Source organism: Sceloporus occidentalis, unplaced genomic scaffold (genome assembly GCF_023333645.1).
Source record: "Sceloporus occidentalis isolate IW3139 unplaced genomic scaffold, rSceOcc1.0.p SCAF_6, whole genome shotgun sequence".
Taxonomy (NCBI): Eukaryota; Metazoa; Chordata; class Lepidosauria; order Squamata; family Phrynosomatidae; genus Sceloporus; species Sceloporus occidentalis.
Window position 1 is genome coordinate 100134182 of NW_028316986.1, and position 17610 is coordinate 100151791.

At 37.1% G+C, this 17610-nt stretch overlaps 1 protein-coding gene across 3 annotated transcripts in view; it reads left to right on the forward strand.

Moving 5' to 3' along the window:
- CEP85L (centrosomal protein 85L) overlaps nt 1-17610 on the forward strand; it is a 129994-nt gene that overhangs the window by 98319 nt on the left and 14065 nt on the right. For 2 of the 3 annotated variants that reach the window (XM_089530502.1, XM_089530504.1), the window contains 4 exons: nt 5902-6019; nt 8763-8942; nt 12504-12656; nt 13801-13955. In XM_089530502.1, coding sequence (XP_089386628.1) covers nt 5902-6019; nt 8763-8942; nt 12504-12656; nt 13801-13955 — 606 coding nt within the window. The remainder of the gene's footprint in view (nt 1-5901; nt 6020-8762; nt 8943-12503; nt 12657-13800; nt 13956-17610) is intronic. The other variant, XM_089530503.1, reaches the window with a different exon arrangement.

Sequence of the window (17610 nt, forward strand, 5' to 3'; positions counted from 1 at the left end):
GCAATTTGAAGGCACACAACAGCAACAAAATGTAATCGACCAGGAAATGAGCAATCAGTAACAAATCACAAAATTCAATGCCACTTGTACTGTGCCTTTATATGACTGCCAGTAAGATAAAGCATGCACACAAACAGCCACTGACCTGGAACCATCAAGTTCAGTTTAAAACAACAATATCTTGCTATAGGTACATGGTATCTTTTAGGTCCTGAAGTACTCTTATCTAGGGAATGCCTGTAATTTTAAACAGCTTGGCATATGCACGTTTGTACATCAATCCTAATGTATGTAGATCAGAGCAACAGGAAGGAAAGATTATGTGTTGTATGATTTGTAGTAGTGTTAAGTATTAGACAGAAGAAAAGTTGAAGATTGTATTTATTCCTACAGTTTAAAAACACAAAATATGTTTGCAGTTGGGAATCAAAAAATAAGGTGGGCAGCTTGCAGGCTATAGGAAGTGCATAGTTAGGAGGTTTGTTTAATATACTGGTGAAATACATTAATACAGGAATTCTGTGAGCTGTCAATCCTGCCTAACATTTTAAAAAATGAAACAATAATGAAAATAGAAGAATCAGCTCTATCAGTAACACATTTTTATGTTCTGTATATTCTAGCATCTTTTTATTTTACTGGAGTTGAACAGAGAGCATGAGATTGGTATGATTTGCAAGAAAGGAAAGGGTGGCTTGATGCACTAAAAATAAGGAACTGTCAGCTGATTCTAAAAGCTACTCATAAAATGGTCTCAAAAGTGGGCATCCTTTAAAAATCAAGCCATTAATTTTCTCCCAAGCCCTGCCGAAGAATCTACCACAGATAGGACTAGGAGTAGTATGGAAATTAATGGAGTAGATTTCTACCATTATACTTGATGGGACTGCATGTGAGTGGTTCATCACACTGAGAAAAATACTTAATATTAACCTTGAGTGTATTGATGTAGGGAGCAATCCTGTACTCCCTGGAGAACTGCATTAAGCCTTGGGCAGAATCATCCCATGGTAATGGCAGAAAGCTGTTTTGCCAACCCACCCATAATATTCTACATGGTTTAGGATTAGGAAAAAGAATTCAAGATATAACTTTCCCAGCTTGCTCCAGAAAAGCCACTAAAACTATACCAGTCCTGGGGATGGCACAGTTAGTTCCCTCCTATTGGTTTCAGTGGGAGGAATTAATCAAGCCAGCTCCAGAACTGGTTTTAATGAAAGGAAAAAGAGAAAAGGAATGACAGCAAAACCATTGCTGGAGAAGCTGACAGAAATCTCCACCCACTGCTCTGCACTTGTAGGACTCTGAATGCCATGAAGCTCACCCACCAATGGTATTGTTCTGTTAAAACACCCATGAACAAAAATTTTAAATTGCTCAGGAAAGATGCTGTTTCTGTACAAAACATTTTTCTGATAATATAAAAGTGGAACTTGAGGTCAAAGAGAAACTTTTATATACAGCATCATAAGGAAAATTTTCAAAGCTTTTTGAAGTAATTGCTTTTGAAAAATATTTTACTACTTAAAGAAGCAAAAGATTTGAGAGAATTTTATAGATGCCTTTTCCCCTCAAGATCAACTTTGATTTCTCTCAAGTTTCTACTTAAAAGAAGTTAAAAAATACAAAGCTTCTTGCAGGAGATTGATTCTCTTTCAACTATTTGACTATATTTATCTTTTTTCTAAAAGAGGAGTTTTGGCAAAGGAAATGTTCCCCAGTCTCGTTGTCTATATATACGCAAAAAGGTTTGTTGACCGAAGTTACAATCCAATCATTCAAATGCAAAGTATGAATGTCAGCAGAAAGGTGGAATTGTAACTTGTGGTGATACAGTTCATTCAAAAGTAAGATTCATTATCTTAAGGAGACATTTAATCGATAGTTTCTGTCTGGTCATCTGTAGATGTCAGCCACTGCTATTGCCTTACACATAGTTTAGAAAAAAGGGAAGAGAATTGGTGGCCCATACTTTTTAAAATAGTTGTGTTGTTCCATGAGTAAAAACAAAGCCTACAGTTCAGAAGTCCCCTTATTAATAGCAGCTAAAATGCCAACAAATCGGGAAGCATTTTAGTTCTCCAGAAATCTTAATCAGGCTTTTTTTTTTAAAAAAGGGGGAGGGATTAGTAAAGACCAAACGTTAAGCTATATGTTAGGGATATTTGCAGCTGAATTCAGTTCCAAAGTGGTGGTTATAGGCTGAATGAATACAGTCGGCCCTTCTTATACACAGATTTTTTTATACACGGATTCAAGCATACACGGTTTGAAAATGTTCCAAAAAAGTATAAATTTACCTTGATTTTCCATTTTTTATAAGGGACACCATTTTGCTATGTCATTATATGTAATGGGACTTGAGCATACACGAATTTTGTTATACACGGGGGATCTTGGAACCAAACCCCAGCGTATAACAAGGGTCCACTGTATTTGCTAGATGTTCAAGTACAGTTGGCACTCCATATCCATGGATTCTTTATCAATGGACTCAACTATCCATGGCTTAGATAGATAGATATTCCAAAAAAGGAAACCTTAATTTTGCCATTTTATATAAGGGACACCATCCTTACTATGCCATTGTATTTAATGGGACTTGACTATCAGCGAATTTTGGTATCCATACGGGGTCCTGGAATCAGATCCCAAGTGGATACCGAGACCTACTGTATGAACTTGTTTCTGACAGTGCATATTAAGATACGGGACTCTATGGTTGCTCTCCATTTTTGAAGACTCAAGGCTGGGTCTAACTTACCTTTCCATCAAGAAAAGATTCAGAGCACTGGATGCCCCACTCTTCTGAACTACTTGCACAGTTCTTACCTGCTGTCTAGAGCAGACTGATATATATAGACTTGGTATATTTTGTCATTAAAAATGGAGGTGGTTGCCCCTGTGTCTGAAGTTGTCTGCTCTGTGAAGAATATAGTTTATCATATATAGTTTGAGTACCCCTTATGCAGAATTCCAAAATCTGAAATACACCTCACTTTCTGATGGTTCATTTTACACAAGCTTTGTTTCAAGCACAAAATTATTTAAAAGGCTTTGTGTAAAGGGTATATGAAACGCACCAGTAAATGAATTTCATGTTTAGACTTGAGTGCCATCTCCAGGATATCTCATTATTCAAAAATAAAAATAAAAAACCCTGAAATCCAAAACACTTTTTGACCCAAGCATTTCAGAAAAAGGAGACTCTTCCTGTATGATCAAATGAGGAGGAATTTTTAAATGTCGAAGAGGTAGTAAGGAGATGGTTAATTGGAAGGTTGTTAAAGTACTTGTCAAAAAAGGGGAAGACTGCAAGTGTCTGAAAGAAGATTCTGTGATAGATTTGTGGGTGAGATGGAATCACTTTTCATAATTCTATATACTGAAATCCTCTAGAAAGTGCTAGAGTTATGTGTGGAATGGCAAACATTTGAATATATTGTTTCCATTGTTACACTCTGAGTAGATTTGTGAGTTCATAATTCTGTTTTGATTTTTTTAAGCAAAGCCCTATTACTCTTTGGTTATACAGTAGATTAATAGCAACAGGTGCTGGAGTAATAAAAGATTAGTGCAACATACAACATTATCAACGTGAGGCCTTCTGTTGTCAGGCCACTCAGGAGATTTAAAGATTATATGAAAAATACATATGAAAATGTTTCTATATTTTGTCATCTTTTTAAATAGCTATCATCTTTGACAAAGTTTTTAAAAATGCATATTGATTTTACTGAAAAAAACCTACTGTTGTACAAGATAATTGCATGAGAATTAATTAATTAATAGTACATAGTTCCTTGTTTTTTTGGGGGGGGGGGTTGGGTTGTTTCTTTGGCAAGCAAGCTTTTAGAAAGGAATGTAATTGTCCATCTGTTTTTAGACATACAAGTTATAGTTACAGTGCACCCTTCCCATCTGGGGGGTTTGGTTCCCCCCTCCCATTGATGGGAAAAATGTAGGAACTCAAGGCCATCATAATCAGTTGGGGGGTGATGTATGCATGCCCCCATGAGCAGGATTACATAAACACACTGGCATTGACTAATAAAGGGTGGAGCAATCTGCAAGAGCTCCAGTGCACAAGATGGCTAGCCTGCCAATATGGCAGGCCCACTGTGCTTCATTCCTTGTACTTTACTGAATTTACCTATAGCAAGGGCATTGAGATGTATTTATCTATAGATACTGCACAAAGGATATTGAAGTAGAAATAAAAAAGGATACTTGTTGAAGATCTTCATACTTTAAAATACACTCAAACCTGCTTGTTCAGTACTTGTTTGAGAAGCTAGTTTTCAAGAAAAGCATGAGCCCTATGACACGAGTGATTAAATAAACTTTCTTTCTACATAGACATACTTCATTTATTGTATTTATATATTAATAGAAGGTAATGATATCCAGTGTGGTGAGGCGGTTTGACCGCTGGACTATGACTCATGGTTTGATTATGGATTTGACTGTGACTCTGGGTTTAAGTCCCAGCTGGGCCGTGAAACCCACAGGGTGACCTTGGTCAAGTCACACTCTCTCAGCCTCTGGGGAAGACAATGGCAAACCTCCTCTGAACAAATCTTGCCATGCAAATCCCATGATAGGCTTGCCATAGGGTCCTATCAAGTTGAGGCATACAACACAATGATATAGAATAGTACTGATAGTTTTCCCGCAGGGCCAGATGACATCATAGAATCGTAAAGTTGAAAGAGACCATAAGGACCATCTGGTCCAACCCCCTGCCATGCAGAAACTCTCAATCAAAGCATCCTCGACTGAGAGTTCCTGCATGGCAGAGGGTTGGACTAGATGACCCATGTGGTCTCTTCCAACTCTACGAGTCTATGAAGTCGTCTCTCTTGTATGCCTCCACTTGATAGGACCCTAAGGAAAACCTATCATGAGATTTTCATGGCAAGATTTGTTCAGTAAGATCCAAGCTTAAGGAATGCCTCCCTTTCTTCCCGCAGGATATTAATATTAAAAAAATGCTTCTTTAAAAGTATGTGCTATGTATGAGTATGAAAAATGTTACTGTAAAATGAAAAAAAATGGTTAAGGCAAGATGTTAATGTATTGACTACCCCCCCCCCCCTTATAAAAACTATGTAACGGGACACAAATTGATAGCGTTAGATCATTGTATTTCATAGTCTTGCTTCCCTTTGCTCAGTCTTTTTATGGGAAGGAGTGCTTGACACTGTAGAGGACTAGAAGAAAAAAAAGAATGTTCTTTGCTTTGCTAGTGCTGGTAGTTCCTTCTGTTATAGATCACAGCCTCATAGCTCCTTTTGAAATAAAAAATTAAAACCATTAAAACTCTTTGTACATAATTATTATCTGAACAAACTCTACATTTAATATGCTAAATGTGATCATTTTATGCCAAACCAAATTTGACATAATACACTTTTATGTTCTTGAAGTAACAAAGTGACTTTCCATCTGTAAAATGTGCTAATATCACAGGTTTTTTTAAAAAAATCCAAATAAAAAGTTCCTGAAATTATCCCCTCCCTGAGGCTTCAAGATTTCCAGAAGTTTTACATCTCTAATATGCACTGTGAAAGTATAAGAATCCTTCCTCATTCATTAAAGCAGAAGGAGCAATTTCTGTGTACTTCCCACAGCATTCTGAAGAGCTGAAAAATCTAGGAAGTGAATCAGGAAGTTCTTACAAACAGGACTGCTCCCATGCACATGTCACAGCTTTCATGCTCTTAAATTGTGGAAAGATCACTCATACGGTTAATGTAAATCCCACTACTGTGGGAAAAACCATTGGATAGTAAAATATTAATTCCTTTCCACATGCATGGTCAAGAGAATGTAATTGAAAAAAATTACAAGTATAACTCAAGCTTCCTTCTTTTCTGTTTCTACTCTTATGAATTATAGGCAGAACCAGCAAATAAATCTTTTATATCAGAAAATAAGGGAGAATGAACTAAGGGCTCAGCAAGCAAGACTGGGGCATATTGTGAATTGTGAAGACTCTTACGTGAGTAGTTTCCAGGTGAGATGTGATTCTTTATTTGTATGTATTATGTCTGGTCAAATTGAACCTCTCAGTCTGATACTCCACATGGGCAGATTTTTCACTTTTTATCACTTTAAAATAAAATGTTTCACTTGACAGTTTATTGATAAAAAGTGAAAATATAAGATCTTATATTTTGATTATTGTTTGAAATCAGTATGCATTGTTGCATCTCTATTCTAATGCTAAAATTGGTAGCTCATTTTAAAAATTTGAACATCTCAAATAAAAAGTGATTTTTTTCTGTTATACATACAAGGGGGCATCGTAAAGTTTTCATTATCACCTTTTTAAAAAATTGACATAAAGTTTGTTTTGATTTGTAGCTATTAACCTTTCTCTACATAGTCACCATCCAGATTTACACATTTTCTCCAGTGTTTCTTGACCCTCGGAATACCATTATTGTAGAGGTCTGCAGATTGCACCTTAAACTACTCTTCCACTTCACGAATAACATCATTTTTGTTGTCAAATTGGCAACCCTGCAATGGATTTTTCATTTCTGGGAAGAAGAAAAAGTCAATTGGTGTGAGGTTGGGAGAATGAGGCGGATGCTACAAAATCTAAAGCCACATGCCCTTGCTTTGTTAACTGCAACTTGAGATGGTGAATTGTCAGCTAGGAGACAAATGCCTCTGGAGAGCATACTGCGGCATTTCTCTTTCAGAGCATCTTGCAACTTGTCCAGAAGATTGCAGTAGTGCCAATGATGGCTTTTCCCTTTACTGTAATCGGTGAAAATGACTCCACTGCGGTCCCAAAAAACTGAGAGCATGACCTTGCTGTTTTTGCACCTTTGCCTTTTGCGGGGGAGGGGAATTTCCATGCTACCACTCCATGCTCATGGTTTTGGTCTCTGAATCATACTGATAGATCCAAGATTCATCCATGGTTACCAGATGACCAAAAAAAATCCTCTTCATCTTGCTCCAACAGCATCAGCATCTGTCTTGAAATATTGCACTGTGTTTATTCCTGGAAAGAGGTTAGCAAACGTGGAACCCAGCGTGCACGTTAATAATTTTCCACACACTACCATACCTTAACTGAGACCAGTTTCATTCATGATCACTTGGATGGTTGCTCATCTGTCTTCCAGGATTAAACACTCCACTTCCTTCACTGTGGCTGCATTGTCCATCAATGATGGTCTTCCAGGACTTGGCTCGTCTATGAGGGACATGTGACCAGTTTAGATATTCATTTTTCATCTCACAGTACTGTCATAAGATGGGCAATTGTTTCCAGAAGCTACCATCATCTCATCATGAATTTGCCGGGTACTGTGAGCCTCAGTCTTCTTTATCTTACAATTTAGCACTTCTGACACAACCTGTAACAAAAATAAAGGACACAATGAGCTCATTTTCTCAACATTGTGCACTTACGGACCAGTGAAGACATTGACAAAATTTCATCAAAATACTGTACCATAATAACTTCCGGGTGATAATTATGACTTTACAATACCCCCTCATATTAAGACAATTATTATTGTTTCATGAAGGATCTGCATGGCTGTATTACTTTAGAAAATGGGCTGTGTTATATACCCTAAGTTGGTGTGACTCAAGTATATCAAAATCAGTTAATTTTTCTTCTAGATTGTAATTAGAATGATTATGTCCAGTCACAATCCAGTATGTGTCCCAGTAACGGAAATGTAATGAAATGTTTCCTTGATTTTTAACACTTCAGATCATAGGTTGGAGATTACAAACGTAAAATTTCCAGCTAGAATTTCTGTTGTTTGATCAATTTGGAAAATACCAAATTCTGACCACCGTATTTTTTAAAAAGAAACAAACATGCAGATAGAAAGTAGACATCTAAAGAAATAGTACTTGGTTAGTTTTCCTGTTGGACTACTTTTTTCTAGTGGTCACTTAGGCCAGGAGTTGGGAGTTTGTGGCTCCCAGATGTTGTTAGATTAAAACTCCAGTTAGCCCCTGCCAGGATGGCCAGTGATAAGAAATGATGGAAGTTATTCTCCAGCAAGGTCTGGCAAGTCCAAAGTTCCACATCCTCATCAGTCAGTGGTGAGGTAGCAATCTGACAGGTTACAGTGCAGAAACAGTTTTACTTTACAATAAATTATTTTCATTCATTGAGTTTTTAGTTTGATTGTTCCGGTTAGTGAAACTTTGACAACAGATGTTTGGATATAGCATATTATTGGTGCATAGAAGATCATCTTGCCAACCTCTAATCCAGTCTTCTTGTTCAGCATTTCAGCATTCCACTGGTTTTTTTTCCTGTATAAATTTTCACCAATTTGTGTGAAACCTTTTCTTTTATGTGTTAAAGGAAAATCTAACAAGAAATGGGGAAGATGTTGTAGAATTTATGTGTTCTTTCCAGTTGTTGTGTAGTTACAATTCGATGTTACAGTTGTCTTTTAAACTTGTTTTTCTTTTCTGACCCCAAAAATGGTTAATTAGGAATGCATGTTGCGTTCATTAATGCTTAAGATGCATTCTGTGCTTGGTTCACAGATACAGTACAGTATATTTCTTGTGGTTTGCTTCAGCCTTTATATTAGTAAACTCAATATAGCTGATACTATATTTGTTCTCTTATCAAGTTTAGTAAGCATAGGTTCCAAGTGAGAAGATGGAGTTTTACTCCAGAAATATGAAGTTGATGGTAATATCTTCCAGGACTCACTATATCATGTTCCCCTTCCCTTCGGTTCTCCTCTCTTTTTTCCAAGTAGCCTCAATATGAGAACACAGCAATGCAGGCTCAGTTTTCAGAGAAATCTATAGCCCACTGTGAAAGGGAAGAGCTGGAACGAAAACTTGTGGCAGTACAAAGTAAGGAGATACAACTCAGTGAATTCTTGAAACAAATGGCAAACAAATCCAATGAAGATAAAAAGAAGATGGAAGAGAAGGTGGGTCTCATATGAATTTTACCAAAATGGCTCTGTTGCTGTGACAGAAATGCAAATTTCTCAAGCAAGTCAGTTCTTCTGTAACACTGAGGTTCATAGCAACTTTTTATACCCATGACCCACCATTTTAATCCTTCCTTTTGATACAAATTAATTCATCTGGAGGAAAATCTGGCTTTGTTTTTTCCATTGAAAGTCAACTACATTGAGTTAAATCTAGCTTAAATTAGTTGGATTTCAGTATTTTTGAAATCAGATGTGCTAGTCCATAAGCAGGAGTGCACTTTCATAGTCTGTATTAAGTCCATTCTCTTGGAGGATGGGAGAAAAAGAATCTGATTTGTCTTGATACTCCTGTGTACATATTCATGTAATTGCACCATATTTCTTCAATCTGTGGTTAAACTTACCCTCACTTATTTTGTTTTAGATTATATCCACAGGAGGAAGAAATACAATTAAAGGGATGTCAGATTAGTGCTAATGTAGCACGTTTCGATTTGTCTGCAAGAGCATCCTGTACTGTAACAGTATTACTAACAAGAGCCAAGTAACAGCCTTAGAGGTGCAACGATCTGTATTCTGGTCTAAAATAGGTATCAACATTCTGTACCCAGAGCAGAACATTATGATAATACAGATTCAAATACTGGATAATTATGCCTGATTGTGTTCCAGTTTGTCTTCTAGCAACTAGAAAGACTAAGGAGTTATGCAATTGCAATAGCAATAGCAAGTACATTTCTATACCACTTATAGAAATGTCCAGCTCTGGGCACCACAATTCAAAAAGGACATTGAGAAACTAGAGCATGTCCAAAGGAGGGCAACCAAAATGGTGAAGGGTCTAGAAACCATGCCTTATGAGGAAAGATTCAGGGAGCTGGGGATGTTTAGCCTGGAGAAGAGAAGGTTAAGAGGTGAAATGATAGCCCTGTTTAAATACTTGAAGGGATGTCATATTGAGGAGGGAGCTAGCTTGTTTTCTGCTGCTCCAGGGAACAGGACCTTGAACAACGGATGCAAGCTGCAGGAAAAGAGATTCCACCTCAACATTAGGAGGAACTTCCTGACAGTAAGGGCTGTTTGACAGTGGAACACACTCCCTCAGAATGTAGTGGAATCTCCCTCCTTGGAGGTCTTTAAACAGAGGCTGGATGGCAAGGGGTTGGACTGGATGGCCCTGTGGTCTCTTCCAACTTCTATGATTCTATTATTCTATGATTTCTATACCACTTATCATTGAATTAGCACTCCTTAAGTGGTTTACATTGTGTAGCCTAATTGCCTCCAACAAGCTGGGTACTAATTTTATTGACCTATGAAAGGATGGAAGGTTGAGTGGACCTTGGAGCCCTCCTCTAGGATCAAACGTTACAATGTTACTTGCCCTACTCCTTAACTACTTCTGTATTCTGTTTTTGGTTTCTCTTAACTCTTATTTTTTGATTCCACTGATGAAAATACTTTGGAAGTACCTGTTCTGATTGAAGATAATTAGTGCAATTAGGACATGCTTTCTAAGGTATGACAGTAATTTAAAATGCTATAAGGAGTCTATCAAGTAGCAATTTGGCATGAAGTCATCTGGTGGAGAGATCAGACTGCCAAGAGGAAATCTTATTCTGAATTTTGAGTCCCATGCTATTTGGGCTGGCAAAGATTTATTACTTTTCTTGTTCTGACAGCAAACGTATATCCAAGAAATAGATTCTAAGTCAAGGCTGGGCAATTGTGGAAAGGTAGGGGACAACATTAGCCCCAGGGCCTCCATTGCACTTCTCTCTGTGTGTGTAGCCCCCAAATGCCAGTAGGGATCAAGGGACATTTTCAGTGTGTTTTGGACCTTCCTGGGCCATTTTAAGTCCAGGAAAGAAAAGCCTTTTTTAACAAGAGGAAGTGAGTGGAAGCCACTTCTTGTTCACATCTTGTTTCAGAAAAGGCTTCTCTTGCTCCTAAATATGGTGGAAATGATCTCGACACCTGCTGGAACTCATTTTGCGATAAAAATACGTTTTGAAAAATTTTGCAAAAAATTATGCTTGATCCCTGAGGGGCCAGGGGTAATGTGGTGGAAATACCCTCCATGACCATTAGAGGGCTTTTGGGACACCCAGTGGGTCACAAAAAATGGCCTTGGGGACTACAAGAAATCTGTGAGCCAGGCTTTTGCCCACTTCTGCTCTGAATCGTCTTTTTGTTAGAGAGAGCCCTTTCCTTTAATTTATGGAATTTATAATTCACCTTAGGGGCTGTACAGATTGGGAGAAAAGGGTGGTGAGATGCTGTTCCTTTCTCCCCCTGATGGAGGCTGCAGCAGACAAATGCCCTAAAAACGCCCGGTAGGTTCTTTTTATGGCTTGTGGGGGCGCCATTGGCGCGCTCGTGCACAATAGTGACGTCAGCACGGTAGTGTTTGGGCGCGGCGCTGTGAGGACGTCATTGGTGCATGCCCTGTATGGACAGGCACACAGAATGATGGTGCCCGCCCGCTGATAGTGTGGCTGCCCAGACCTACATAACCCTAATTTCAGACCCAGACCAGCACAAATCACCAGTCTGTACCGGGCCTAAGTTTCCCCTTTCCCCTGCTGTTTTTGTCTGAGGACCTTAAAAGATAATTCAGTTATGGCCCAAGTATAAAAATGATGCAATCAGCAAAATTACCTAAAAATATGAAAGTAAGTTTCAAGTTCATGCATGGTTCAGTAATCAAGACCCTACATAACTAGACCCAGCTATCAAAATCTCTCATAAACATGCACACTTTTGTGCAACCGATGGATAATGTGAATAGGCCTCTTTGTGCTGTACTTATTTATTTTCAGTTTATTCCTAGTTCTGGTGCACATTAAATTTTCTACACAACATCAGGGGGATGAGGCACATAAACCTATGACTCATACTGTGTGACAATATTACTGGGTATAAATATACTGCCAAAATTTAAAAAGTTATAAATCCCTATCAGTCCCAACAACATGGGGCACAAAACACAGCCTAAACTTTGTTCTTGATGACAAATGATCATGTCCAAATAGCTGCTTTATAGACTTTTTACAGCACTTTAAATCACCATCGCCCTTTAGAGACACTCTGTGTGATACTGCCCCCAGTTCTAAGGTTGAAGTCTTATACTGTACTATCAGCAGCAAAAAAAAAATGTGAATGCTACCTTTTGAAGGAAGAAAAGTGTTCCTGCAGTTATTACTATATTACTAGATAATTTCTACCTATGTTTGGTTTCAGTACTAGAATTAAATAGGTTCAAAATAAAGATATGGTGTGTGCTCTCCAAACTGCTGGCTTAAATAAAGGAAAAATTGCTCTGTATAGACATGTGTTTAATGACTGCAAAAATGTTTAACCATGGAAATGGTCAGCAAAAGCTTTTAGCTTTTTGAAAAGATAAATACACTATTGCAGTCTGTTTATCTTTTATTAAAGTTTTACTCCATGCTGAAAAGTAAGTGTTGAATTTTAAGAAAAAAGTAAATAGCTTTTTGCACAGGTTTGTTTTCTACTCTTATAATGAAACACATCATTTTATTCTCTTTCTAGCTCAAAACCAGAGACAGGTACATAAGCAGCCTGAAAAAGAAATGTCAGAAAGAATCAGAACAAAATAAAGAGAAACAAAGAAGAATTGAAACCCTTGAAAAATACTTGGCTGATCTGCCGACATTGGATGATGTTGAAAGTCAAAGTAAACAGGTAATTTATGTTTTGTGTTTAAAAATGAGGGAACTTGCTTAGTGCTTTTGCTCAGAACATACTATAAAGTGGAAGTGCATAATATTTGCAAATAGTGTATTCTGATAAAATATAAAAATGACATAAAAGTTTGGGAACATCTCCCTATAAATCCCATATGCATGTATCCCAAAATCTCTGACACTGAATACATTTCATTGGACCTTAAAAAGTTCCAGCAAATTGTACTCAAATATATAAATAAGAATACATATAAGTACATTAGGATTCTTTTATATTATTATAGTTATCCAGACTTGTACCTCGCTTTGTGGTAAGGATAGCACATAGACACTTTTTCAGGAAGGAACAGTTTTTGATTTATTTGGTTATTATTTATCATATTAATTCAAATTCTGCAATGTGTATCTAATTTTTACCATGTCAGTTAGATACACTCCTCAAAGAAGTCAAAGAGTCTGGAGGTTCTCATTGTAAGCAGTTGTTTTGAAAATAACATATTCTGTTGTTAAAGGTAATCAGAACAACTAGCAGAACAAGCCATTTGAGATTGTAAAACAATATTAAAAATGAAAGTGTGTACCCTGGTTTTGTTTTAAATTTGGATATCCACACAGTTGACTTAGCAAGAGTAATTATTTCAAACAGAAAATTCTAAGTCTCAACATGTTGCTCAGTAATATTCAGGCTTTCAGTAGAATTCATTATTGCAGCTAGTTAACAAAAGAACCTTTAAAAAAGAACAGCAGCATCTTGGAAATGGGAAACTGGAAAAAGGAACTGAAGCCTCCAAAACATTCTGAAACTGGAAAGATCTAGAAAACATCCAAACTGAAGTTTGACACACTTCATTGTAAGCCTGACAGCTATATGCCTTACCCCTTGTGAATTTCTCGGTTTACAAATTGTACAACCCATGGGGAATGTTAAAGGATGCTATGCAGTCATGGCTCCCTCACTTTGCTTTCATTTGCTTGCTTCCAGCCCACTCCAGCAGTGAGCAGCCCAAAACAAATCTCCTCCTTTGGTTTTGCAAAACTTGGGATAGTCACATTTCTTTACTTAAAAACAGCACTTCCCAAGACATAAACTGAGTGTCCTTCATCTATAGCAAATGTAACTAGTTAAAAATGTTTGATCTTAGCTTCAGGTTCTTGAAGAAAAGAACAAGCAGCTGAAATCTACTGTGGCTGAACTGGAAAAGGAGCTTGAACAGTCTAAGACACAAAATCAAGAAAAGGAATTGCAGCTAGTGTGTCAGAAGAAAAAAGAAAAAGAATTGGTAACTGCAGTACAGAGGTATAACTAATTGCTTTCTTTTCTCACTAGTCTATAACTGTTGCTCTGTAGAGTTTATTGTAGTCCAGTTCTGGATTGATCCAGTTTTAGTGAAGTAATTTCTATTGAAATCAACTGTCCTATGACACAGCAGAGAAGTCTGTGATAGAATATATTGCTAAATGTAATTGAGAAATACAACAAAATCCTCAAAAGTTTGATACTTTTATTGGTCAACCAAAATGCAGAAATAATATCATGCAAGCTTTCAAAGCTTCACTGGCTTCTTCATCAGACAAAGATGTTAAAAATCATACAGGAGAAGAAAAGTAACAGTATTAGAGTCACAGGCCTACATTTTGCCTCTGATGTTTTTTCTGTTATCTATTAAGGTGGTCTAGAGCAGCAGTTCCCAACCTGTGTTCCAAGGAGCCTTTAGGGCTCTGCTTGCATTTCCCAGGTGCTCCGTGCTCACCCCAGGAAAATGAAGGAAATAAAAATGGAATGAAATTAAAGAATAAGAAACAAAAAGTAACACTACTCCTAAATACCATTAACTTTTAAGACATAGGGTAGATCTCTTAAGAGCTTCTCCATAGAAACTGATTCTAAAAAGGGTTCCATGAGTCAAAAAGGTTGGGAACCCCTGGTCTAGAGGGATATCAATGCAGACAGATGCCAGTCTTCTTCTTGACCATGTGGGGATCGAGGAAGTGCAGTAAAAGACAATAAAAGTTCAGCTCCATTAGCAACAGAAAAGTAACTTTCCTTGAAATCCAAGCTACCCCTGTCCTGTGAAGAGCTAATATCTTCAAATCAAAGAAACTTATTCAGTGGTATCTGTGCAGCAAAATACAACAAAATCCACAAAAGAGTTACCCCTTATATGGGCCAAACAAAATATAGAAAGTACATCATGTCAGCTTTCAAAGCTTCACTAGCTAATTGAAAAGTGTTTGAAGTATGTGAAGTATATATGTTCATATGTGTTACATATGTATGTATAGTGGTCATTAGAGAATTCTTACTTTTAGTGAAAGAGGACCTAACAGGAGATTGAATTGAGAGGAAAATCTGTTATAAAGAGATTGCTTGATGGTCAAGAGAGTTTAGATCTTCTAATATACCAGGTGCCTAAGTAGAGTAGGAATCATAACAAGCTGTGCACATAATCCATCTCATAGAAATCTACTGTTTGGTTGCAAAAAGTAAATAGTATTAGTACTACTTTTCTGTCACTGCTGCAGAAATTTATCATAAATTTGTTTGTAGTGGCAGCAGTTTTATAACTCCCCAGACTAGTTTTATTTCACCTAAATACCCCAAAGGTATCTGATGCTATCTAATCTTGGAAGCTAAGCAAGGTCAGTTCTGGTTCCTACTTGGATGGGAGGCTGCTCAGGAATACCAGGTGCTGTGGGCTGTATTTCAGAGGAAAGAACTAGCAAACCCACTTTTGACTATTCCTTGCCTAAGAAAAACCTCTGAAATTCATGGGGTCGTCATAGGTCGACAGGTGACTTGAAGGCTCGTGTATGCACGTGTGCGCGCACACACACACACTAGTTTTCCTGTCAGAACTGTAAACAAAGGAAAATAAATAATTATGTGCATCATTGCTTAACAAGCACACATGTATCACTTACTGCTTTCATCTGCCATGCAGACAATGTTTCCAAGTTTTCCCTTCCATTCTAGCTGAATAAAGTGTAGGCTCTACAACTGATAAAACCTAGCTGGATATTTCATACGGACATGGAACTGTTCCTCTTCTTCAGGATAACTTCCAGAAAGCTAGTTAATTTGTTGCAGCAAAAACAATTGAAACTTTGACCCTTTAAAAACTAGATATCCTGTGGCATAAGCTTCCCCAGCTTGTACTCATCAAGTCAGTTTGGGAATGCCCTTTAGTTGGATAATTCACTTACCAAGCACAAGAGTAAAGTAGTGAACATTCTGTTCTGGTTGACTAGTAGATGCACCCTGATCTGGTGAGTAGACTTTAAAATGGGTTTGGATAAAGCTTCTGTTTAGTTGTTAATGCACAGAATGCTTTCAGCATTCTTGGCTGCTGGATTATGAGAAAGGAAAAATAAGATTTGTAAAGTAATTAAAGTTCTGTTTAATGCTTGTTAAATATCTACATTCATATATTTTTCTGAAGAGAGATTTTGCCCTCACCTTATCCATATGTAATTACAGAGGAATAGAATGTGGAAAATTTCTGTGGCACAATGCAAAATGACTATTAGAAATAGACACGGTCACTGCAACATGAATTAAACTAAATCTTTTCTTTTAAAAAAGAGTGTTTAAAATGTTTTTAAAAGAAATGAGGGGAACACCTCATTTTAATTATGCAATGAGGACAATGACAACAAAATAATTTCTAATAGTCTAAACTGTGTGGCACTTCAGTACATGACCTCCCTCGCTGAAAGGTCTGTGCCACAAACACTTTGTTCAGATGATGAAAGGTTAGGTATTTAGGACAGTTAGCCAAATCACTGACTGCATTGTTTCCATCTTACATCTGGTACGTCTTGTATGTGTGAATGTATAATCCATCAAGCTGCCTTATGTTCTCCTGAAAGTCTACAAATATTTGATGCAGAGCCTTGTTTCTAAATTTAAACAACAATTGTCATTGTCATCATTGTGTTTTTATTTTTGAAAAATGATGGTGATGATGGGAAGGAGAAGAGGGATTCCTCCCTGCTGTGGGACTTTTGCATATCATTGTGGAGATGCCTTAAGTCTGCTTGTGTAGAAAGCTACAAAGATTTTATTTGATAAACTAGGCCAGAATTAAGCATACATTTGGATGGCCAGCTGATGTGGGTTATAGTCATTCAGTAGTCCACAAATGACTGCTGAAAACCTGAAGAGTCTATGGAGTCTATGCATTAAAGAATTACTTTTTCTTTCTTTTGTATTGTGGTTTCGAAAAGACTTTCAGTTGAACCCACTAAAGGTCATAGCCCACAGAGCCATTTTTACTAGCCAACATGGCTTTATACATGGACTTAATTTTTTTTTGACATCTAGAAAATTATGTAATCATGTAGTAGTTGTTATTTAAAGCAGCGGTTTCCAAGAATACTAGATATTTTACAAAGATAACTAAAAGGTAAATTTCTTAAATTTCTAAACTCTACTGTTTACTCCTTTTCAGTAAAACCATAGTGAACCCTAAAGAGGAAAGTTGTGAATCATACCCATTTACATAATTTAAGTAGTTAATAAAAACAAATGACTAGTCACTGTATTTAGGAAATAACATCTCTTAGAGTTTTATGAAGGCTGTCCTAATGCAACTTCTGGAGACAATCTCAAAACTAGATTGAAATATATTGGACTTATTTTGAAATAAAATTTCTGAGGTTATAGTTTATGATAATTTTTTTTTTTAAAAAAGAACAGAACCTCTGCCATTGGTGGTCAGAAAATTATTCAGAAAAGAACAGCAAAGCCCATTTTCCAAAGATTTCTGTTGCTGAAACAACTCAAGGCTTCACAGGAAAATACTTGGAACTATGAGTTGACTCGGGACTTGTAACAAGCATGCATATTTCACCCTTTGAGAAAAGCCTCTAAACGCTAGAAACCCTGCTGCAGATCAGAGTTGGGACAATTTCTGCTGATCCCTGGCAACTGATTTGCAAGCTTGATTTCA